Raw genomic sequence first — 23730 nt, 5'->3', positions numbered from 1 at the left:
TTTCCGGATGTTACAACCTACACATAATAATCAAAGGCTGGTTTAGACAGATTGAATTTGTTCAATTATTGCCGCTCGATTATTATTTCATCTCAAAGATGTCAGTGTAATACGTCCGTTTGACGTCTGTTATTGACAGTTTATTCACAACATTGTACTACGAGTTGTTGTATATATAACTTGCTGGGATTATAGCACAGCTTTATATTCGGGAGAATTTTTGAGCGGTGACTGATGAACGATGTGTCAGGCATTCAATGAAGCGATAAAATTGAAGTTTTGTAATTAATTAAATTCTAAAAATTTAACGATAGAAATTAAATAATTACGTAACATCCTAGATCAAAAACGGCTTCAGAGATAATTCTAATTCAAATTTCGTCGTTAGTTTTCGTACCAACTTACCAGATTATAATTGTAAGAATAAAGTCAAAAACACAAGTGCTTCTCATCTGATCCTATTTTAGTCATACAGTCAATACCTATTTTAATTACGGGAATTATTCGAGTGAAATTTACTTCGTCGGTGAAAATGAGACCGCCAATTGTTTGTTCCAGGAATCCGTAGAATGGTATGATACTAGAAATAAATTAGGAGCTGACTGATAACGAGCCAGTAATTGCAGACAGCTAAATTATACCGAATTCGCGAAATACGAGTTGAACGGAATTGAATTAATCTTCACTCGCAATGAGGAACCGATGCAATTTAATAATACCGGTGAAAGGTTATACGTTCAATTGAAGTGAAATTAGTTAGTTATTCTCGTTAAATTGACTGTGGATTGTTTTGATTTCAGTCGAGAACACATTCTGCGTGTTATTCTAGAAGGAGTCGCTTCTCGCGTACAATAATACAGCATATCTCTGATAACAAAGAGGCGGACTTTTGCATTACAGTGAATTGTGGAATATCGCGTTGAATTTACGAATCGATAATTGCTCGCTCTAAACAGGATCCCAATTATCGCGTATAAATATTTAACGGTATCGCGAGCACGGAGATTTGTTTACAATTTGCAACATCCCTTGTTACGCCTACAGGTGGCAGGAAACCGACCAGAGTGTATACATCACGTTTTCGCATTGAATAGCAAAGCGCTAATTTGTTTTTGGGCTCCTGTCAATTTCGCAAACTCGAAACTTCGGTATTTTTAAACAAACAAATATCGCTGGTTAACTGGTCGTGAGACTGTGCTTCGCTGTACGAAAATCTGGCACTCGTTTGACCGGAAACTTGGTGTTTCGTTTCAAGACCTTGAACTTATCCGATATTTCAGATCTTTGGTACATTTTTACGGATATTTGCGACCGCAGAAACGAGATCGTTAAAAATTATGAAGCTCGTTGCTGTTGGTTAATTTTTTCAAATTCCATACACGAGTAACGAATGAAAGTACTTGTAAGCTTGTGAAATTTTTAAATATTATACAAACAATTTTGCCATATCAACGATTCATTCTTCCTCAATTTGTATTATTTGTAACTTTCGAACAAATCATCGGGCTCTTTGAGCTGCGTTCAAACGCAGTTTCTATGTCTCGTGGAATATTCCGCAGACGCCTGGGATTATACCCTTCGGAAACTTTTAAATCCCCATGGATTTCTGGGTGTCCATCAAAACGAACGACTTCGGTGCCTCCTTCTTTGAGCGACGTATCCTGTCGAGTTCATTATTCAATCGTTACCCGGTGACCGCGAAGCGAGGCGACCTTCTTGGGGAAAAAATTGAATCAATAATAAATGGCAAAGTAAAGTAGCCGAGTCGAGAGTGGATAAATATTCGCCTCCCGTCAGCCTCGAATCTCGTTCGAATCGAGAGTCGAGGGAAAAAAGCGGGCAGTCAAAGCTCTGTGTCTAAATGCTGATTCGAATTTGCAGATTTGAAAGCTAAGTTTATGTACAAGAGATGAGAGGAATATTAATTGTGTGGAAGCAATATAAGCGAATTAATAAACAAATAACGGAGCAATGGTTCAAAGGTTGCGATGCGTGTTAATAAAAATCAAATTCATCGAGAAGTTACATCCGTGCGAGGGAAAAAAGACGTTGCTTTTAAAATTATATATTCTTATTACAGTACTTGGACATGGGTATTTTTCTTTCGATATCGGCAACGTTGATTAATCGTTCGTTCAGTTTCAACAAGGTTTAGCTTGTTTTGTTCGACATTGAATTCCCTTTTTATCCGTTTTTCAGTTAATCATAAAAACGTTGTACGAAAAACGATTAAGAATAATCGTGACCGGTGTAAATTTATGCTTTGCTTGAAAAAAATTCATCGACGTTATCGAAAATTTTTTATCTCTAAAAACAGAGAAACGGGAAGTTGAAACAAGGAACGGTATTTATACTCCCGACCATTGTTCGTTTGAAAATCTATAAGTTTTGAATTTGTGCCAATTTTTTCCACCAACTTGTACGCCTGACAAGTTTCTAAATCGTTTGGAGGTTGACGGTTGAATTTTTCTCGGTTGACTGACCGCCTGAAATGCAGGAAATGGTCCAAAGGTCGGTTCCTCAGCCTTGCAAACCGCCGATCTGGTCTGATTTCATTTCGCGAGCTCTGATTGTTTTCTCGATTTACAGACAGGCCGATTTCCGCTCCGGCGCACTTGCAGCACCGTAAATATGCGAGGCTTGTTCAAACACCGATTGCACCACGTCGGAACAAGAAGTCGAAGTCGAAGGAACGAAGCGAAACTACGGAGATTATAATCGAGGAGTGAACGACGCCGGTATGAAGGATTAAAGTTAGGCTCTCTCCTCCGAAAACTTTCGCCTTAGGTAAGCACACTTGTTATCACCGCGATACTAAGCGTGTCGTATATCGATGCAGATATATACTCGTAAAGTGTATCGCGATCATACAGAAATTGCCAAATAAATGTCCACGAATTTTCACCCGCGTCACTCACGCACGGAAATGCTTTATTCACTTGATCCCCGGCACCCGAAGCTCCCCTTTCAACGGAATTGAATCTCCAAGTCTTACGGTAACCATGAATATTTCCTACCATCACCCGTGAAATATAATAAAATATACATAGGCGGTCGCCTCGAGTGCCAATTCGGTCCTGGGTTAGGCAGGATCAGGATCGCGTTATGGAACAAAACTCGTCGTGGAATAATTTCGATGGTTCGGAAATTTTGAAACATTGAAATTTCGGCCGGAAACACCGAAAACGTCTGGAAATTAATCTGCGGTGAGAGAAGCTTCTTTTAAAAGTATTAGATGGAAGAATTGGTGATTTTCTGAGGTGAAAATCGCTGTGAAGGAAAAACCAAGATATTCTTTTTAGTTATATCGATATAAATACTTTATTACACACACTACGGATTTTCGGACTGTATAAGACGCACGTTTAATTTACATTTTTTAGCAACGAATTGTAATTTCGCTGCTCCGAACGCTCCGTACTAATCATAAGTATTAGCGCTGCGCGGTTCTGGCTTCGTTTCAAATCGCGTTTTGGTCGTTCTTCCCCGCGTCAAAATTCGGCTAAGAATAACTCACGCCTAGATGTGCTTTGCTCCGAAGAGTTCTATTCATGCCTCCTTGCATTCTCTGTTTCGTCGCATCTATGCGTTTGCAAATTGAGAAGGTTGATTCGTCAAAAGTCTATAAGGTACTTTTATCAATCTTGTCAAGACATGATCGTAGATTGAGTATTGGGCGAATTTTCACGTTCGCAAAGAAGAAAGATCTCTTCAAAAATACAAAACTAGAAAATATTGGAATTACAAACAAAAGCTTGGATACTCATGCTTCGTTTTACATCGTCTCAAATTTTTTTCATACCCAGCAGAATTCGTTTTAATCAGACAATTATTTTTTACAAAATCAGTGCGACAGATTTTAGATTTTTTCAACAGTCAAATCAATATTTCTATTTGCTGATCGTAATTATAGTATCGTTGCAGTTTTGTAAAATTATATATATTTAACGAAGCCACCGTGACAAAAGAAAGGTATTACAGTAAAGTTGTAGAGGATAGTATTTCGAACAAAATAATCTTACGATTAGATATAAAATGAACGATCCGTGGATACCTAATATTTTCTTTATAATCGCAATATTTTTGATTTTTGTATTTTTAAAGAGATCTTCGGCGATCAATCTCAACTACGTGATAATAAAATCAATGAAAAGTACCAATTTTTGGCGAATCAGCATCTCTAAAGCAGAGCAGGCTTACATGTAACTCGATTCCAATTGGACGTGTGTTTTGAAAAATCATTCACACCAACTCGGTAAAACAAGTTAGAGAAACTATAATTCGTACATAATAATAGTTTACCCGAACTAATTTTTCTCAGTCAATAAATGGAAAGTAAACATTAATAATGAGCAAACAGCGACAATAAGTCGGGGAATTTTACGTGATAATTAGGGACATGTCGACTGTCTGTATCAGGAGGTTCATCATTTTTTTTGCCGATCGCTGATAGAAACGAGCACTAGGGGAAGAAAGGAAATTAGCGACAAATTACCGGGAGTTTTAACGATCACTCAAGAATTTTATTGCGTCCTTGGCGCTCCTCGGGAAAGGACTCGAAGCTTTTCGGCAATTCCATGCTGCCAGGTTGTCAGGAATTCTGAAAGAAATCTCCCGACAGTGAAACAAGAGTGTTAATTATTTATTTCCAGAAAAAATATTCGTTCTCAAAGTGATATAATTCGTTTATTTAATGAATACATAGGCATTGATGAAGGGTGCGACGAAGTAGATTTCTATGTTACTCGAATTACGAAACGGCAGGTACGATGATTCTCCTCATCTCGTACACAGAGGGAAAAGAATTCTCGATCCAACAAAGTAGATTTTGTTGGAATCCATTCGCTTCAATCTAGTATCTCTTATTTGTTTCAAATACGATGACTTCAATTTAACAATTTCGATTTAGTCAGTTTGTCAAAATCATTTAGTCAAGCGAATTCCTTGATTCGACGAAAGCTTTTCTTGTCGCGATCTAGTCAAGTATTGATTCGATCGAACCTTTCGATGCGCTTCCGAAATTGACTCAGCTAAATATCATTTCATTTGAAGTTTATGTATTGTTCCGCCAAGTTGCATGTTCGTTGACGGAAACAATTAGCTACGTCAAATAAAATAAGTACATAAATCTAGCCAACAAAAAATTGACATCGATCGAATGCCGTACTTTGTTGATCCAACCGGATCTTGTTTGGCGTAAATGGTTGAATCAGTTGCACCAATTTGTTTACCAAATAAAAGAAAGACTGCGCGGTTTTGAGCAAAATTTTTTGCAAAATTTTCAGTCGTGACAATTATGAGTGATATCATTTGAAAGATACTTCATCCGCGCTTGAATAAGTCTAATGCAATACAGTCAATGCAAAAAGTATTTTGATGAATTAAATATTATGCTCGCCGCGTTTGACTACCGAATTTAGTTGAATCAAACGAATATCGCTCGACTCGAATAATAATCCTTTCCCTTCGTGTATAGGGTGAAAATATTCAAATTGGTGGACGGTAATATATTCGCGCCCTTATCCTCAAGCCTGCGAATATCTAGCTGTACATGCACAAGCTCAATGCATATGTATACGGTAATTAAGCGCATACACAGGCCACAGACACAGACTCCTGTCTGGATGTACAACTCATAGACGGGGCGAATCTTCGCAACAGCTACCCTTGGATGTTATCAGCATATATTAATTATGAAAATTAATGGAACCGTTTAATATTCATTGTTTGTCAAATTCTGAGTGTGGCAAATTTCGTTAAGGTCAACTCTGCTCCGACACCACGAGCTGTGTTTCTTGTTAGTCAAAGCTTAAATATTTGCCTACTCCCGCGCTTTTTGTCCCCTCGTCTCTAAAAGTTCCGTTGATTATTCTTCGTCCGTGTCTTTTTTGTGCTGAAATATCTATACATACATATATCTATGTAGATAATGATATGTATGTAGATTATTACGGAGCTACATCCATACACACACATACACACGTCTCCGTTGCATTTACTTTTCATTTTCGTTCAGCCTCGCGTAAAATCGTTTTCATCATTTCATTCGTATCCTACAATTTGTAGATGTAAATTTGGAAGGAAAAAGAAAAAAAAAAAAATGAAAAGAAAAATTAACCAACACGTACGATGCCCGAAAAATTGGCGCATTTTTCAACCCTCCACGTTCTGCGAAAGTAAAAGAGATAAAAAGAAGAAAAAAAAAAAAAAAAAACCACCGTTCAGCGTATGAGGTAAAATTTTTTTTCTGTCCAATCGTCCGAATCGTTCGGAAAAATTGTTATTACGGTCTAAAATTTCCCAATTTCATCGTTAAAGTTTGATAATAAATTTGTTGCATTTACGTTTAATACGCGTAACGCGGAGTTGGAATTCAATTGCTCGTTCTCGTCGGATGATACTAATTCGCGAACCTCGAGTATCGTACTCGCGCACATAGACTGCAATAAAGCAGACAATTAATCACGCCGCGTCGTCTCAATTAACGTTTCGTCAGCCCAACTATACCTCTGTGTTCCAAATTCGTGAACCGTACGTATACAAACATTATACACGCGTGCATACAACGGTCGACTCAACAGGCTCAACTACTTTCCGGGGTCAGGGGTTCGTCCGCTGCACGGTTATATGGATACGTTATTATTGTTCACTGAACAAATCCTCCCACATTCGCTTTTTTTTTTTTTTTTATTCAACAAATAAAACAGACACTAGAATATAACTGGTAGGATTAACGTGGCTTGTACATTTTTCGCGTATCGAACGAATTTATCTTTCGTTGAAAATATCAATGCAGTTATGAAAAATGTGGGGTAAATTGGCAACGTCGATAGGAATGGAACACGGGAATTAGTTTCGTAATTTGAAGTGCGTGCAAAGTCGGGTGGTCGAATGGTACGAATATCGTTGCAGGATATATAATACTCGATGGAATAACGCCGGTCAACGATAAGTTGGCAAAGGCAACGAGAGCCGTCATGGTTACCGAATGATCTCCTGACCCTGTCACAACTCGATCCGATTCTAAATTGGGCAATAAAATTTCACGACAACTGCCGAGTGGTTAACGTGTACCATTCGTCAGAGAGAGAGAGAGGATGGCATCGGATAGAAAATTTATAGAACCGTCCAACAAAAACTTCGTTCTTTCCTAGTTGATATATTTCGGTTACTTACACACGCCGTTTTCCCGAGGCTTAAATGCTCGGCAAAGATATGAAGAATGATCGAAAAAAATTAATATAGCTTATAGCGTACGATCATTCTTACGCGAAACGTTCAGGTTTCTCTTTCGTATTTTTACTCAAGATTGAGACGGCGCTTAGAAGACTCATTTCTTTTTCTCTCTCTCTCTCCTTTTCTCTTTCTCTGATTTATCTCAAGTACCGCGTAAATTGCGCGATACGCGGAATTCCGATAAGCATTCGTATGTTCTCTCTCATTCATTCGGAGGCGATATAAAAAGAATCCGTACACCTCTCGCTTTATTTTCTTCTTGTCTAGATAAGTTTTTTTATTCTTCATACCGCAGTGCTATTCTTGGGAAAAGAAATGCAACCGACGGTAATTGAGGAAGGGTGATTTGCGCATTCGAAGCAAAAGTAATATTTTTTTTTTACAAACATTCGTTGCGCAACGTTGGAAGAAAATAACAGTACGATAATCGATCACATCAGTTGAAAATTCGGGTGAAAAATGATTCGAAATTTTTGAATTCTGTTAAATTGTCCAAATCATTCACATCATTCACGCGAAATTAATCGTTTCAAACACCTTCGATCCAACTGACACGCGAATAAACAAGAAACGAAAAATCGTGTTGAGAAAGCAAGCCAAAATGATGTTGTACCTACAGACCGAAGAATTTTCTAAACACGAGGCAACGTCTGTAATAAACATCTGACAAATCATTTTAAACACAATGCTCATCAAGGATTATTCGAGCTCTCTTGGCGGAAGAGCGACCGTTCGCGAATCCAATCGTGCATACACGCATGCAAATACACACAGAGGCGTTATACACAGTGACACGCGTTTTTCCCCAGGGTTAGCCTACGCGTCACGCGAGAAATACCAGGGCTTGTTGAACAAATAAATACATATTCGAATCTCTACGTGCATACCAAACGGTTAGCAATCGCGTCTCCGAGGCTGCTGACGAACAACAGCGCGGTAATAACCGAGCGAACAATTTTCTGTTCGCCGATTGGCAAACTTGCACGCAATCCGCGCGACGATATCACTCTGAATGCAAACACGCATTGTATAATGTATAAACTTGACCGCCCGAAGCCGAACTTTATAAATTACCAAAGTCAAACGTTGATTTTCGTCCGCGCGTTCAATGGTTAGTTTTTACAATTTATTTGTTCATTTCTTTTACGTCTTTATCACTGTTTAAACGTTTCAGGATCATCGTTGTTTAGTTTTTATACCTGGATAAAACAGTTTTACAACAACGATATTCGGCCGAAAAATTTGTCAGAAGCGGTATATATATTATATTAGGGTGTTTAAGACAAAAATAATTTGCGACACTTCCTAAAAAGTTTGTTTAGATCCAAAGAAAGATTCGATAAAAAGATGAGCGTTCTACGTTACGTGGAGGTTGATCTTTCGCTTTTTAAAATTTTTTTTTGAACTTATAAAGCACCGCGAGTAAAAACGGTTTTTCTTACTTACGTCAATCATAATATAAATTTACGTCAGAAAGAAGAACCAGACTTGTAATATTAAGTCTTCGGGTCGTTGCTTGACGACTTTTTCCTTATTAATTGAATCTCATAAAATAGTTATAATTTAATATGAACCTTTCATTTAGGAGAACAAGATTCCCGGATGATATATCGTTGCTTTATGGGTGGTGATCTTTGGGTTGAATATAAATGTCAGGAAAGAAATAATAATTTAAGTGCTAAGACTAAGTTTCGTCACAGATTAAAAAAAATTTGAAAAATCAAACGAGCGCGATTTTCCACGTAACGTAGAACGCTCGTCTTTTCGCAGACTCTTTCTTTTAAGGGTGCCACGGTGGAAAATCGTAAATTTTTTTAATTTCCGAAACACCCTAATACATATGGGATTCGCGGCACATATTACATCGAATCAAATCGAATACCTAGAATTGTACACAAGGGGAAATATTATCGCAATCTGTCTATCCGACTTCCTATCATGACGCAGGCTTACAATCATTCGTGTGAATAATTTCTCGGCCAATATTCCCTGAATTATTGTGTGGATACTGGGGCGAGAATAACGCGGTTTGTGTTATCGCTGGGTTTCTGGATTGCTAGGTTTCGGCTTTGAAACGCTGATTTGTGATTTCGCCGCGTGAAATATGGATAAATGTCGCGGCGCCGTTACGTCGAAATTGCTTATACCCCGGTTGAAAGTATAAGTTATTAGTTTATTCTGCACCTTGCGTGTTGATTTTTCATCTTGAAATCGACCACAACATTATCACCATATGTCAGCAGGAAAGATTTCGCGGTTGAATTAAGACGAAGATGAAAAAATGAAAAGCATAATTAGAACAAGCGTAATACGCGCGCGTTTCCACCATTTTAGATAACGATAAATTTTTCATAAACAATTTGCGGTTCGGACGGTACGAACGTTTGTAATAAAGCCTTCATTCCAGACAGTCGATTGATATGAAGGCCCCTTTTCCTCGACGGGAAGAAGAATTCGTTTTCTCGCCGTTCCAAATTCCCCAGATTCCACATCAGAGCTGATATTGCAGCACCAAGACACAGTATAGGTATATTATATTACGGTGGCGGCCTGGCGGGTACGGTGAACCTCAGACGAGTTAATCGAGAGCGAGTTTGCCTTTTCTGAAACCCTTGAACGCACAGACTCGGTACCGATTCGAGGTCTAAATATAATGCGGTTGTGTGAATATGCAGGCGGTGAGCTTCGACGGTCTGGCGAGAAAATGAACAAAATTACAGAGAGGAAGCCTCGAAACATCCAGTTTATAACGTTAATGGGTATAATATAACCGAGTATTAAATACTGAGGGAATTGCAATTTATGTATCGCGGGGCACAGAAAAGGTTCGCTTTCAAAAAACCGCGTTAAATTACAGTCATTTGTCCGTGTTTTTTCAGGCAACTTTACCGATCGCTGATAGCCGAGATAGGAGAATATAAAATTCTCTCGTTTAATTATTGTACAGACATGTAAGGGATCAAAGTGCGTTCCGTGATCCAAGTGTCGACCCTTCGATATCCGGAGCTGTTGTACTTCTTGTTGTTTTTCCTAACGTATTTCAATCTTGGCTCTTTGCCATATAAAATGAAACAGGGGATGGTCAACCCCTTGCTACGTTACAGAATTGTGTGAACCTGGGACGGGTGAAGACGAAAAACAGAGAGATATATCGGTCTTCTCATTTTCCGTCGCGGCTTGCAAGCCACAGCTTTTAGCGTCGGGTTTCCGTATCCACTCGAATCAGGCCATTTACTTCTTTTTTTTTTTACGGTGACGACGGAAAAAAAAAGCAAGAAAAAGAAAAAGAACCGGCATTAATAAGCACCTCGTACAAAAATAAAATCATATTTTGCACAATCGTATAAAGCCGAGAATTTTCGCTCTTTGACGAAAATGTTTATGTACGCAATTTCGTAACGAGGTTGAAAAAGTTTCAAGTTCTTCCGAGTATGCTCGGATAAAATTTAGGATAATAATCAAATCTTGAGACGTTCTGCCTCGGCCTAAATACGTATATATATATGCATACCCTGTATACACATGTATGTACCATGCATTTATGTATATAACTCCCCGCCATTACCCTGCCAACTTTTCTAGACGATAAAATTTCCCCGACAATCCCGCAGCTTTTACGGTCTTGTACATCCATGAGCTACTGGTTATTCAGCATTTTCCATCTTTGCACAACGAAGCGAAATACAACACAGATACACCGCCGTCGGGCTTTGGTATCAACGCGTATAATATTTGACGCGGTGAAAACGCGGCGAAGCTTCTCGAATAACGTTGCATTAACACTCCGTTCCGCAAATGTCCCTGGAAGTAAAATCACCTTCGGCAAGGATTCGTTGGTCCAGAGCTTTCAGACATGGCGGCACTGTTTACAGTTCTTTACAGTTCCTAAGCGCGATCTTCGCCTGCAAGTTCAAGCAACCGCTGGGAGTGATTTCAGGGATTTCACGCCCTGTCTGAATAAGGGTGCAGACGTGTCCTGGATTACCATCGTACTCGTCGACTTCTTTCAACGCTTGTAAGCGGCTTACCGGTGAATATTGCCGGCGAACCCTGATTGCGGATATTCTTTTTCGTGGATTTTTTCGGGCCTGTCTGTACACGTTACACCTTACACACCGGGGAGCTTCGCATTTGCAAGCCTACTTGGTTATCGATTACGTTGTATATCGAATCGGGGTGGAAAATTTGTATACGTCGATTTGAAGGGATGCATCGCGGATCGTCGGGATTTTAAGGCTGCGCACGGTTCTTCGAGCTTTTTTTCTTTTACCGCTGGAGTTTGCTGCAGCGTATTTTACGTCTCGGAGATTTTACAGTTTCATTCCGCGATCCGCGAAACCCATTTCACGTTTCATTCCGTCGGCGAATTTTATACGAACGACGCGGTCTGCGACGAGGATTTCGATTCGCGTGCTGACCGCCTTTCCTTTCATCGGGTAAATTCGTCAGACGTGCTTCTCATCCCTTGTCAGTCTACTTCTCAAAGCATACATTTTACGCCTACGTATATCGAAGCTGTTTGTTTGCTGGTATCGAATGACAATATTTTTATGAAAAAAGTTTCACCGACTAACGGACCAAAATACATATCTCCGACTTAAAAGTACATAGATTCGGTGATGGGTATTGATTAAATTCAATGTGGAAAAGGTTGGGAGAATCAGCTCCTTTTATTTTCCTTTACGTCAATTGTCCAGCGTTGGTGTGAAAACGTCCAGATTTTAATTTTACCGGTTGTGTCTCGGCACCCTTTTAGTACAACAGCCCAAACGCAATTCTCTGATTCGGGTTTCATTTCTACGGATATCGAGACGCCCGCGGGATTCCGTGAAAAGCTCCGAAGTGAAAGAACGAGACGAAGGCGGTAAAATTTCGGGCAAAGCTCTTGAAAGGTAGAATAATGGATCGGTCTAAGTGTTCTGGTGGCCTGCGAGTATCGATTATACACAGGACGTGAGTGAAATCTTTTTATTAAATCTCATGCCTCCCTTCGTTTTCCCTTCGTTAGAATAATAATCGTACCTGACTTGGTGTTTCAAGCTCGCCGCTTCTCGTAGAAAAACCCGAAACGAACGAGCGGTTATAGGTTGAAAAATTCACCCCCTCCAAACCATCACGATACTCTGCACGAACTGCACTTATCGGTCGTATAATTTGGGCAAACTTTTTGGCAACTTACGATATTCACATACACTGATTATATACCGCGATACGTCAAACGGTGGAGAAAAATCTACACCCACGAAAAAGAGAAACGGGCCCTGCGATCCCTCTAACCTTTCTATTTCACATTTTACCCCAAACTCGCGACGGATTTCTTTTCTCTTTACTGTATACTTTACTAAAGGGCAAAGGGTCCTGAGGCAGGCTGGCTTGCTGCGACGACGAAAATTGCCGGGGTACCGCGTGAATCCCCTTCGAAAGCTCACAGACGAATACACCGGTGCGGACGACCTGAGCCATCAGTCGCGCCTTTCAAACTTCCGCGCAAGCTCGAGGTTTAAGGGGTTTCCGCGAGGGATTCTGCCTCCCTCTCTCCCTCTCTTTCTCTCTCTCTCTCTGCGCTTTCCTCCGCGACGCAGATCCACGCACTTATGGATACGGTGCATTAGGGTGGAGTGAAAGAAGAAAATATTGCGATTCTTTTTCTTTCTTTTTTTTTCTCGTTTTTTGTCGTTTTTACAGAAGCCTAGAAATGAGCTTTCAATACGGCCGGGGTACGTGCAAAAAAATTTCGTACTTTACCGATAAATCGCGTGTGACGATGATAAAATAATTCTGACGAACAGTCTTATTCGAAAGTTCAAAACTTTAGTTTCAATTCATCGCAACCCTTGGTGATTGTAATAAGGGCAACTGTTTTTGCCGACTTGTTTTATTACGATTTACGCAGATTTTCATAATTTCGTAAATTTTATCCGGTATTGAACATCGACTTCTTTACTATCGTGCGATACGATTCGGTAAAATGCAATTGCACCGCCCAAATCATGATTGTTGTGGAGGTGTTTTATTCGGTGATTTCCACCCCGTATTTATCTGCACGCATCCGGATCTCGATACGAGGAATTTTCAAGGTGGATGATACAACTTGTCGACATTTCAACGCTGCAGTCGTTTTTAAATCTTGGTCGCAGTATCGTTAATTTGTTGAAACGAGTTTATTTTTATTCTTTCTCTGGCATCTTATTGACAATAATTACACAAATTATATCATAGGTATGCAAAAATCATTGCATCATGTTAAAAACTGCTGATAAAAATATTGAACGCAAAAATCTTAAAAGAAGGATTCTCTTATCGCATAGGTTCAATTCCGAGTCGCGGTGTAATTATCGAGTATCCAATGAAGCCAAGATAATATTTCAGTTTTGAAACTTTTCCCCCTGAAAAATGTTAATTCGTGACAACGACTAGTTTGCGCATAACAATTCGAAATGACAGTGATTTCAGTAGCTATATATATATATATATATATATATAATTTACCAGCGTACATCACCGGGCTTGCTTCTTTTAATAGTTCGAGTCAGCGTGGCAATTTCACAAAATTTAATACCTGAGCAAATCACCTGCCGTCGAAAAGATGCCCAGAAGAGGGGTTATGATTCAGGAAGACTTCTTTCAGTTTTTTCCAAGTGATGTACGAAATAAGCCTATTAAAAAATAACAACTCGTTGAGATGTTTTTAGGACATCTTTTCGTCTTATCAATTGATCCGTGCCGGAAAATTTTCCGAGGAAGAACGCTTTACAACGTCCCGGTAAATTTTGACGACCCTGCGATAGGTGTGTTGTCTGGGTAATATTTTAGGGCATGAGAGCTTTAATTTTATGAACAAATCTTGAAATGATTCCACGGTGAACGTTATTGTTATGATATACGAGTAAGCGAGTAAATTCTTTGCCGTTTATCAATGCTAGAAGTAATTGATACCTGAAATGAACCCTACATCTTATTTTGACGTCACGAAGTGAGAAACGTGACACTATAAACTGTCAGCTGTACCGGGACAATGGTAATTGGACGATCTTAAACGTTGACGGATAATGATTACATCCGACGGCAGAACGCGGATCAACACATTATATTTATATGTATACGTGCGATATACCGTAGAGCTGCAGTTTGTTCTACGACGTTGAATGATGGAATAAATATAGAATCGTGCCAATTACTTTACGGAGAATTTTATTCCGCTGTTGATCGGATATTCTCGGAATGATCAGCGATATACGTCACTTTATTATTACCATTTTGCGTAGCTTTGCTGAATCAATCACTGAGATTAGATTGCATGCGTCGTTATTGGTACTTGCGTTGCAGGGGAGTTCGTCGTTGGTTTTAAGGTGGAATTATTCGCTTGTGAACTAGTAAAATTAGTTACACTCTTATATTCTACGTGCGATAAGAATATTATGACGGTGTTACTATTTCATTAAAGAATCGAATTTCTGCAAAGTATATTAATTATCAAGTGTCGCTTTGACTTATCAAGACAACCAGCTTTGTTTTTCAAACGATCGTGTTCGAGCATCTACTGCCGTATCTTTTACATCCGGTCAGCAGTAAAGCATTTCGTTCCACGTTTACTTCTATGAGAAACGCACATTGCATTTTCATCGATTTTCAAACCGTAACATGATGTGTTACGGCTGTGTCTGATATAGTACGTAAAAATCGCCAAACAAACCGACGACGCCTCGAAACTCTTTGAATTCACGTCTACAAAGGTATTGTTGTTCGAAATAAGTTGTCATTTTACAATTGAATAACAATTTATTGAAGTAAAAAAGAATACAGATAATTGTATAGTAATTAGGTACTCTGTCCTTTTAGAGTATAATTACGAGTAGGAGTGCGTTGTACCAGCGGGTTTGAGAAACGTTGAGGCTAGGCGAAGATGAATGATTCAGACACGCGTACAATTTGCATGAAAATTACCATGTGTTGAATAAAGGCGGTTTCGTTCAGCTCGCCGTTTTATTCTCTCTTGTATAAAGAGTGCCAAGCAAGTCACAGAAGTAATACAATTTTTCAGTGCACTATACCGGGTGTAAAGAATTACTTCACCCTCTAACCTGGGTCCCCCCTAAATATCGCATAATTTTTAATTCGCTAATAAGTTCAAACGAACTTAAGGAAAATATTTGTTACAATATGAATATATGCGGAGATGTAAGACAGTGCAATTATCTGTTGGGGAAGACTTATATTTTTTTGATACAGCACAGTTCGCTGACTGGGCTCTGTTCCAAAGCAATTTAACTCGAGACGTAATTCCGAAATGCCGGAATTTGCGTAGTCAGTATTTTCTGATTCTAAAAATAAATGTATGCACTATACTACGTTATAGTATATTGTATATTTACAGTAAAAGTCGTTAGACACATTATTTGCCGCAGGCGTGAATATGCATATCTTAAGATCATAAAAATTGAACCTTTCATTTATTTTTCGCTCCTCTTTCCTTCTCACGTCATTGTCTATCATACCTTAGGTTAAGAAAAATACGAAAATAGGTCATGCCTACGACGTGATTCAGTTTTAGCACAAAGTGCTGGTGACATTCGTATGTCCTGTAAATGATGACTGTCGACGGTCGCAGCAAATATGATGTAAGATATGCATATACCTATGTACATATAAGAGATTAAAAATAAATTTCTTAGGATAGATGCGTGATTCAATTCATAATTACATTCTAATTCTCTGTAAGCTGCTATTTATCGACATAACAGGATATTATATTATCAAGCATTACGAGTAAAACAAAGAAACTAAAGAGAAAAATTTCAAATCCATAACGAACACAAAGGAATCCTTGAAATCGAAGCCTGGAGAAATTGAAGGCGGTCTCTAACGGACAAATCTCGTAATACTGCGATGCGTAGAGGGTAAATTAAGGCAAAATCGCATCGACGAAAACAACGATTCCGTGAGCGAATCAGCGATTGCGACAGGGGTGAACTTCGTGTGCGAAAAACCCGCCGGCGATAAAGGTTCGACGAATCCTCATTCGGCAAGGATGCATCTCCGCTTCGATGAAAAGCCGCTCGTACGATTTTTGCTCCTAGCCGCGCCTAGTCTTGATTTCACGCGCATGCGCGGAGCTTCGGGTATTCCCGAGATTCTTCGGCTCGGCAATCGGGTTCAAGGTTCGGGTTGGCGGTATCAATTCGCTCGCACAGAGTTCGTTCCATTGTGCGAGAGCAGTGGTTACACGTTTGTCCTCGGCGGAAGTGGTTGTGCAGGTAGTCGTGGTTTCGTCCGACGAAAAGCTATTCGATTCATTGCGTCCGGTGCGCGTTTATCAACCCCGCAGATAATCGGGGTTCGTTAAAAGTGACAGTAGAATAATAAAACACGCAAAATGGCTCGTTTCGCGGTTTCCATCGTCGCTGTGATCTGTCTGGTCAGCGTTGCCTACGGTGAGTCAATATCCGTCAAAGTACCGATATATCGGCGACCGGCCGACGCTTCGATTCGTTTCGTTTCCTACCCGATTTGAATCAGGACTAACCGTGACACACTCTCGAAGCGTGTCCGGTTTCAAGGATCGTTAATTTACGTAACGAACAACCGAATCGGCCGTTCCGACTTCTCGTTTATCCTGGTCAAGCGAATTCGCTGGAACGCGATGCAGAGTTTGAAACTGGTTGGCAACATCCTCACGCACACAGGTCGAGTCCTGTCTTAGCGTCTGTGTCGCCTGCTTAACAATAAGCGAGGCGTCGAGATAACTGCGCATGACGCATCAACGTCGTTGCACGCTGATTTCTCTCTCTCTCTCTCTCGCTCTTTCTCTCTTGACTCTTTTTTTATACCTGGTTACGTTTTTTTTTTTTTTTTTACTTTGTCCATCCCATACCCTACTGCGGCGATGTTCAATGGGGATGCTTCATCGTCTCCGTCTTTCCGATAATTCGTAATTTATCGATTGCCGTATTGCGAGACTGATTTCAGAATTTCCGGGAACTCGGGCCTTTTCGAATTACACACATCTGCTTATTTGAAACCCGACTCCCACCTCAGTTCTCCACTTAATGATTTCTTGGTAGCACGAGCGTATCATCGTATCATGAGTACACTTCGTAGACTTAAGTCGTGGAGATACATATCTATACATACATACTCGCTCTGTTTCTATGTACAGATGATTAATTTTACGAGGTACGTAAAGACGAGATGAATCAAACTCCTCCCGTAGATAACACGTAGATATCAATAATCGTGTCTAGAAAATGATTTTTTGCCATCTTTTACGACAAATAATGACACCTGTTTTATCTTATGCTCCAAATTCACTTATTACATATTAAGAAGATTCGTCATGATTCATCACTGCTACTTCGATCACTCATTTTTCAGCGATTTTGAATTGCTAATAAATATTCTCATAAAACTTCAAGCTTTGATTCGGTATAACTGAATTATATCTACATTTGTCAACCAGCGTTCTTTTAGCCTCCGTCCATTCGTGCGGTAAGGTTTGGATTTCTTGTCTCCTTGTGAATACTTCGTTCCGCATTTACATGCACTCCCTCAAATTCGATTCTTGTTTGTTTGCGATAAAACAGGGTTTGTCCGCACAGGAAAAACCGCGAAAACTCAGGGAATTTCTTATAGCAGGGAAAAGTCAGGGAAAAGTCAGGGAATTTTGAAAATAAGACTGGAATTTTAAGTTTCTTGAAGAAACAAACTTGTTCTTATACCTACATTACTTGATATCAAACCTCCTTTCGTTTTTTTTTTTTTTACTGAAAATCACTGGCTGTTGTTTGTAAATTAGTAGTCGGATAGTAAATTAATTACTAGGTAATATTGAAGGTATTAGTATTAATAAGCAAAAAAATTGTCATGAATCAGCGGCATATTTCTTGGAAGGTTACTGAAAAAAATCCTATTTTCAGGCTGGAACACCTGGAAAAGTCAGGGAATTTCGGGTTCCAAAAAGCGTACGAACCCTGTAAAATTTTCAGGTTTTTTTCTGCTCCGTATCGCAAACATGAAAAGTTTGGCCTCGAAATGATCCTTTATTTTTTCATGTGAAATTATTTATATGCGAAATATTGAAATGACTAATATTTTTCTATCTCTTTCATACAGGTATGGACTGTACTTTAGGAACCAGTGACAATTTTATCGATAAATTCGTGAATTCCTGTCCGAGACCACTTGTTGATCCGAGCGAAAACAGCTATTGTTGCCCCAGAGTCGATGGTACTGTTTACTGCTGCGATTGGGCGGAGTTCACAATGAGAACTGGGTAATAAAAAAAAAACAATTTTTACTATTTTCATCGATCAAAATATGCTCAATTTATGTATTACCTATACCTCAATGATCGAGATTACAATTAAAAACTGTTTTCATAAAACCAAACTATTTAGGACTTATGTCATTGATAAATCAATAGCTATAATTAAAGGTCAATATTTCTAATAGTGAATTAACAATACGATCGTGTAATGACGAGTATAATAAAAAATTGTGTTTTCAGACTGGGCATAATCGTTCCTGTTGTTATCGCTGTGGTCGTTATTATCTCTCTGATTGTCTTCTGTATTTCCTGCCTTTGCTGCGCCTGTTGTCCATGGTACCGACGACGTCACCGTGGAACCATCTATAGCAGTAAGGGACCAGTATAAACTCAGAATAAGCTTTCTGCAGTCTACCATTTATCACATAAATATTATGCAAGCGAATATTGTTATGAAAAAAATTTCACAAATGATTCTGCTCACTGCTTATTTATCCATCGAAACATTCCTCGATTATTTTATTCGATTTCTCTCACATATAAAAAAAGAAAATGATCTTAATTATCATATACTCTACTCTACAGACATTCCACAGTTTGGTCAGATGTTTTTTTTTATAAAACTATAACCACTGATCCTAGGCATGACGTTATTGGTTTTCCCTCAAAATGTTTTGTATATATCTTTGCCCAACAAACGCAACATTTTATTCATTTGCTTAGTGCGGTAAGTTTTACAATACAGGATGAGAATGAGGATGAGACAGAACGTCCATATCAGTTCCTACTATAAGCATATAATTATACCCTTTCGAAAACTGATTCTGAGGATTAATTTCTTTGTTTGCCTAATGTTAGGGGTAAGTCTGCGGCGAGTGAATGGATTCATACCTAACATACTAACTGTGTACTAACTCTTCCAGACCAGCATCGTTTGAGTGAAACTTCAAGAGAATCTCATGCATGTTTTTTTTCAGGACCCATTGCCTGAATGAAACCACTCGACGCATCCTGAAATGATTTTTAATTTCAAAACAAACGGAATCATTTTCTACATATAAGTATTACTCGAAGTTGTCTTTTTTTTATTAATCAATTTAAATATAATCACAAAAAAATGCGTACTATATAATATTAATTAACTGTATTTTCTTCATGAATCGAAGATCATATTATTCTACGCTTACGTGCAGTATTCCAACTCTAATAGAAGTAAAAATTTATTTACGGTTTGTTATTTGTAGGAGAATACTACTTGCATGTTGTAAGATGTTGAAATTTACATAGGAATTATTAGTTTTGCGTGCGTTTCGGCCTGGAGTCGAGAAATTCTGAGTTTAGACATTGTTCTGATGTTATGCCTACACAATCATTCAAATATGCTGTTTGAATTTGAGTTTGGCATTACATTTAATTAGTAGCTGATAACTTTGATGTGATAATTTTTACGTGATCGCCGAAATATATTTTATCATAGCGGCAGATGTTATTACGAAATCTAATTCTTTGTAACATTCTTTATGTGGTTACGTTTACATACTCTATAAAACTACATGGCTGCTGCTGTCATTTTTTGTATCACATTGATATGATCATGTCATTTATTATAAGGAGACTTGGATTGTACAGGATTTAGAACAAGTCTAGGAATCTTTAGCGCACAAAACATCTTTGTCAACGTGTTGGTCTTGTAGGGTGTGGCTTTATTCATTTCTGTTCAGCCTGCTTTACGACTAGAAAAAAAAAATAACACCATTTCAGTCATCCTAACCGGCATATCAAGAGTCCCACGAATGCTTTGTTACGTGCACAATATCAACAATAACATCAATCATTTTGCTTAATGTTGTCCGTAGAATATCCTCAATAATACCCTCAATAATACCACAGACCAGTTCGGTTCATTATTAATAATAATTCAGCTAAATTTTTAACTTAATTCCTACTTCTGCTTGCGCATTATTGACTGCAGGAACCACAAAAAATTTTCGACTCAAGTTTACAAACAGGAGAAAAAGAACAGAATTTACTCAAAACTGCAAATAAAGAAATACACATCAAGGTTTTTGATGAAAAATACTCATGTCAACTATATTTTTTATTATAAGTACAGCAGATTTTAGTCTGCAGGCAGTAGTTTTCACTGCTTCTACAGTAAATTCTACATCTTGCTAAGTATATATCACCAAAAAACCCGATGTGTTCTTTTTTTTTTTGCAATATTGAGTCATATCTGCTCATTCATTCTCTCTGTGTAAGTAAGTGATTTACAACATTAAGGAAATTCGCCAGTTGCGGTTAGGAATAATTTCATGAATGTGAAGTAGCCACTGCTTTTTGTATCGATGCTATGCGATGTGAAAAATGTGGCGATATCTGTATTTATCGAGCAAAAAAATGTTTTGCACTAAGAACTCTACAGTAAATGACAAATCTTTTATATTGTCACGTTATATGTAATACAGCTTATATTTCTATTATTGCTTCGGTTCATTGAAAAGAACCAACGTATACTGTAAATGACATACGTGATATATGATTGTACGGGTACCCCTGTTACAAGATGATACGCGGTATGTACGAGAAGTTTAATTTCCTGTTCAAGATTCCTAAATCATTTACAAGTCTAACGATATGACACATATACCTATATTTTTATATATCTATTTTTTCTAGTTACCTAAAAGTAGTATGCTTGCTCATGAACGGTATATTAAGTTTGTGGTTGTAACACCGCAAGTGGAAGATAAGGGAATAATAATCACTCTGTGTTACCTCAGATGCTTCCAGAAATATTGTGTGTAAAACTATTATATACTATTTATAAATATATACGTGCTTAATAAATATTCGTAACGAAATGAAAATCTAATAAAATGCGTAATTGGCACATGTTAATTTTCCTGATCCTCTTTAAGTACGAATTTCATTTCCAATTTCATACTATAATTAGTAAAATATGACGACTGTGAAAGTGATTTATGTATCACATTCTTTCACCACTTGTACAAAATTTAGCAGCGTTCATTTGAATCTCTGTACAAAACTTTATTTATAGTCTTTATGCACATATATTATTTCTGATTGCACCTTTTGTATGAATAAAAAATATAGATTATTTCTCCAACGTCTGATAAGAACTTTGTCATCGCATTTCTCACTTTTTTTTTCTTCTTCATATTACTATTATCTCAAAGCAGTTACTCATAAAAAAAATTCGGTCTTGAATTATCAGTTTTTGAATGATAACGGACACGAAGTACCTGGAAATACGATGAACGTTTATGACGTAATACCGCCGTACCTGTAATAATGCGCGAGAAGCAAAATGATAACAATATTGTTATTGGAATCTTACGCTGTAAAATTGCCTCAAGATTTGCATATAAGCTTGTAAGTACAGTATAGTACATAGGAGACAATGTTTTGTACGTTTTCTCTTGTAAACTTTGACTGATCTGGTATTCCTCATAATTCACCAGTTGAAACGAAAATAACTCGCGTCCCGAACACGAGACGATGGTATTTTGATTTTTCAAATCAATTTTTCAGGCATGCAAACACCTGTTACGGGTATTCACGTTATCCAGACACCTCCCTCAAATTCTGGCTACACAGTTCATCAGATACAACAAATTCAGCCGCCAATTTATGCGAATGCCGTATCAGGTAACTTGGATTAATACCGTTTGTCAGTGTTTAGTGAAAATTGATTCTATTACTGAGGTTGTCGATTAAGTTTCACGGTAAAGATATGTAAAATGCGAGTATCCATTTGATAAAAACCGTTTATTTTCACTCAGCTATGCCGCAGCATCCAGTTCCTCCTCCTCAGTACACCAGAGAAGATAACACCAAACAAGCGCCCTACAATCCAAGCTACGTCCAGTGAAAAGTGAAATCAAATGCACGTGTCGCTCGGTGACCGAGGGTGAACCTTTATATTAATAAGGAATTGGGCGTTCTTGTTTAAGAACGTACGTACATATATGCGCCTTACAATTTAAAACGTGAACGTAATCCATCCAAGTATATATTTATATACCGTAAATCCATGTCGCGAAGATCTCTTGATTTTAGGGATCATTGCGGTGTGAATAATTACTGTGGAATTTCTGTCCGAGAGAAGTGTGATGTTTGCTAGTGATATAAAGATCAAAGTTTGTTTTTCAATATTTTTTTCTTTTGTTTTTTTCGTTACATATTTATGTCACCACGCACATTACACCGTTTGTTGTTTTTATAATCGTGTGTAACGCTATCGGCAAGATTTCGGCCGACGCACGACGTTACGTTACAAGTCTTGTAGATTTATGTTCAGTATTTCATTGATATTTGTCTTCGATCTTACGACAAGAGTCTCCTATTATATATTATACAGAATAGCTGTGATGGCCGATTTACACGTGATTACCGCGTTATTAGTACGTAATATTATTCAAAGTCAGGACTAATTGTAAAATTTCATTCCGTGAAAGGTAGTGAGAGTGATCATGCCTTGTTTTCAAGATTGACCCTTATACGTTAGTTATGCAATATTGAGATAGAAGTAAGATAATTGCGGCCGAATTTTGTATGAAGTTCCGAATACTAATACCGCCACTAATCTCTTATATTTCTATTCTACATTTTAAGTTGGAAAAGACGCGAGTTGAACAATCAAGTTTTTTTATCGGATGGAAATTATCAATTGCATATCTCACCTGGTGTGATGATGAGATAGGAGGAGTATCATGCTCTTCTTCTTCTCGTTAGATTAATTAATCCTTGGCTCTATTTTCGCACAGCGAACACTTCTATGGAATGTGTAGATGAATCAAACATGTAAGCATATTTTTAGAAATAAGGTATATCTACACAATATTGAGTGACCCCATATTTTTACCACTTATCAATAATAATTACGGGGAATGAAGAATTCTCGCAATTTACGAGCTCACAATAGCGAATTAATGTAAGTGAGCCCGATAATGATGTATGAACTTTTAAATTGTTTGCAATTAAATATCTTTATATTTTGGACGGAAATTATACCTTGTTGATTATTCACACGTACCACTTAGAAATCGGTTTAAACTTTAATGATTTAATCTACTAGGGACACAAGAATGTAAGCATAATAAATTGAGAAGCTCCACGTTCTAGTGCGTACTTAGCTTCGAATCTGCTAAAACCAGTTGTTTTTAGAATCGAATGGCTTTTACCTAGAGCGTTTTTATTGAAAGTTGAAA

General features: G+C 38.1%; 2 protein-coding genes across 4 annotated transcripts in view; one reads left to right on the top strand and one right to left on the bottom strand.

Moving 5' to 3' along the window:
* The window catches only part of LOC124305834 (uncharacterized), a 35666-nt gene extending 22973 nt beyond the window's left edge, over positions 1 to 12693 (bottom strand). The window contains exon 1 of one of the 2 annotated variants that reach the window (XM_046765730.1): positions 12259 to 12693. The gene's annotated coding sequence lies outside the window, so the exon portion shown is untranslated. Of the gene's footprint in view, positions 1 to 3363; positions 3416 to 12258 lie in introns of those variants that run through there. The other variant, XM_046765732.1, reaches the window with a different exon arrangement.
* LOC124305837 (protein shisa-4-like) lies at positions 2639 to 23527 on the top strand. Of its 2 annotated transcripts, none has more exons than XM_046765736.1 (5): positions 2639 to 2787; positions 18346 to 18505; positions 18740 to 18870; positions 22052 to 22168; positions 22303 to 23527. In XM_046765736.1, the coding sequence occupies exons 2-5, from the start codon at positions 18348 to 18350 to the stop codon at positions 22389 to 22391; spliced, it is 495 nt and encodes a 164-aa protein (XP_046621692.1). In that variant the 5' UTR covers positions 2639 to 2787; positions 18346 to 18347; the 3' UTR covers positions 22392 to 23527. The 2 variants fall into 2 exon arrangements, with proteins under 2 accessions (XP_046621692.1, XP_046621691.1); XM_046765735.1 differs by lacking the exon at positions 2639 to 2787 and adding an exon at positions 16410 to 16667.
* Positions 23528 to 23730: the final 203 nt, after the last annotated feature.

This window comes from Neodiprion virginianus, chromosome 5 (genome assembly GCF_021901495.1).
Source record: "Neodiprion virginianus isolate iyNeoVirg1 chromosome 5, iyNeoVirg1.1, whole genome shotgun sequence".
Taxonomy (NCBI): domain Eukaryota; kingdom Metazoa; phylum Arthropoda; class Insecta; order Hymenoptera; family Diprionidae; genus Neodiprion; species Neodiprion virginianus.
The sequence above is the reverse complement of the archived record's forward strand: the minus strand, read 5'-3'. Positions and strand labels throughout refer to the sequence as shown.

What these genes read in the sequence shown, in the direction of transcription:
- LOC124305837 (XM_046765735.1), top strand. Translation starts at nt 16,610, where the DNA reads ATGGCTCGTTTCGCGGTTTCCATCGTCGCTGTGATCTGTCTGGTCAGC. An exon ending in TCTGGTCAGCGTTGCCTACG is followed by an intron (nt 16,668 to 18,345) that starts GTGAGTCAATAT and finishes TCTTTCATACAG; the next exon opens with GTATGGACTGTACTTTAGGA. An exon ending in CCGTGGAACCATCTATAGCA is followed by an intron (nt 18,871 to 22,051) that starts GTAAGGGACCAG and finishes TCAATTTTTCAG; the next exon opens with GCATGCAAACACCTGTTACG.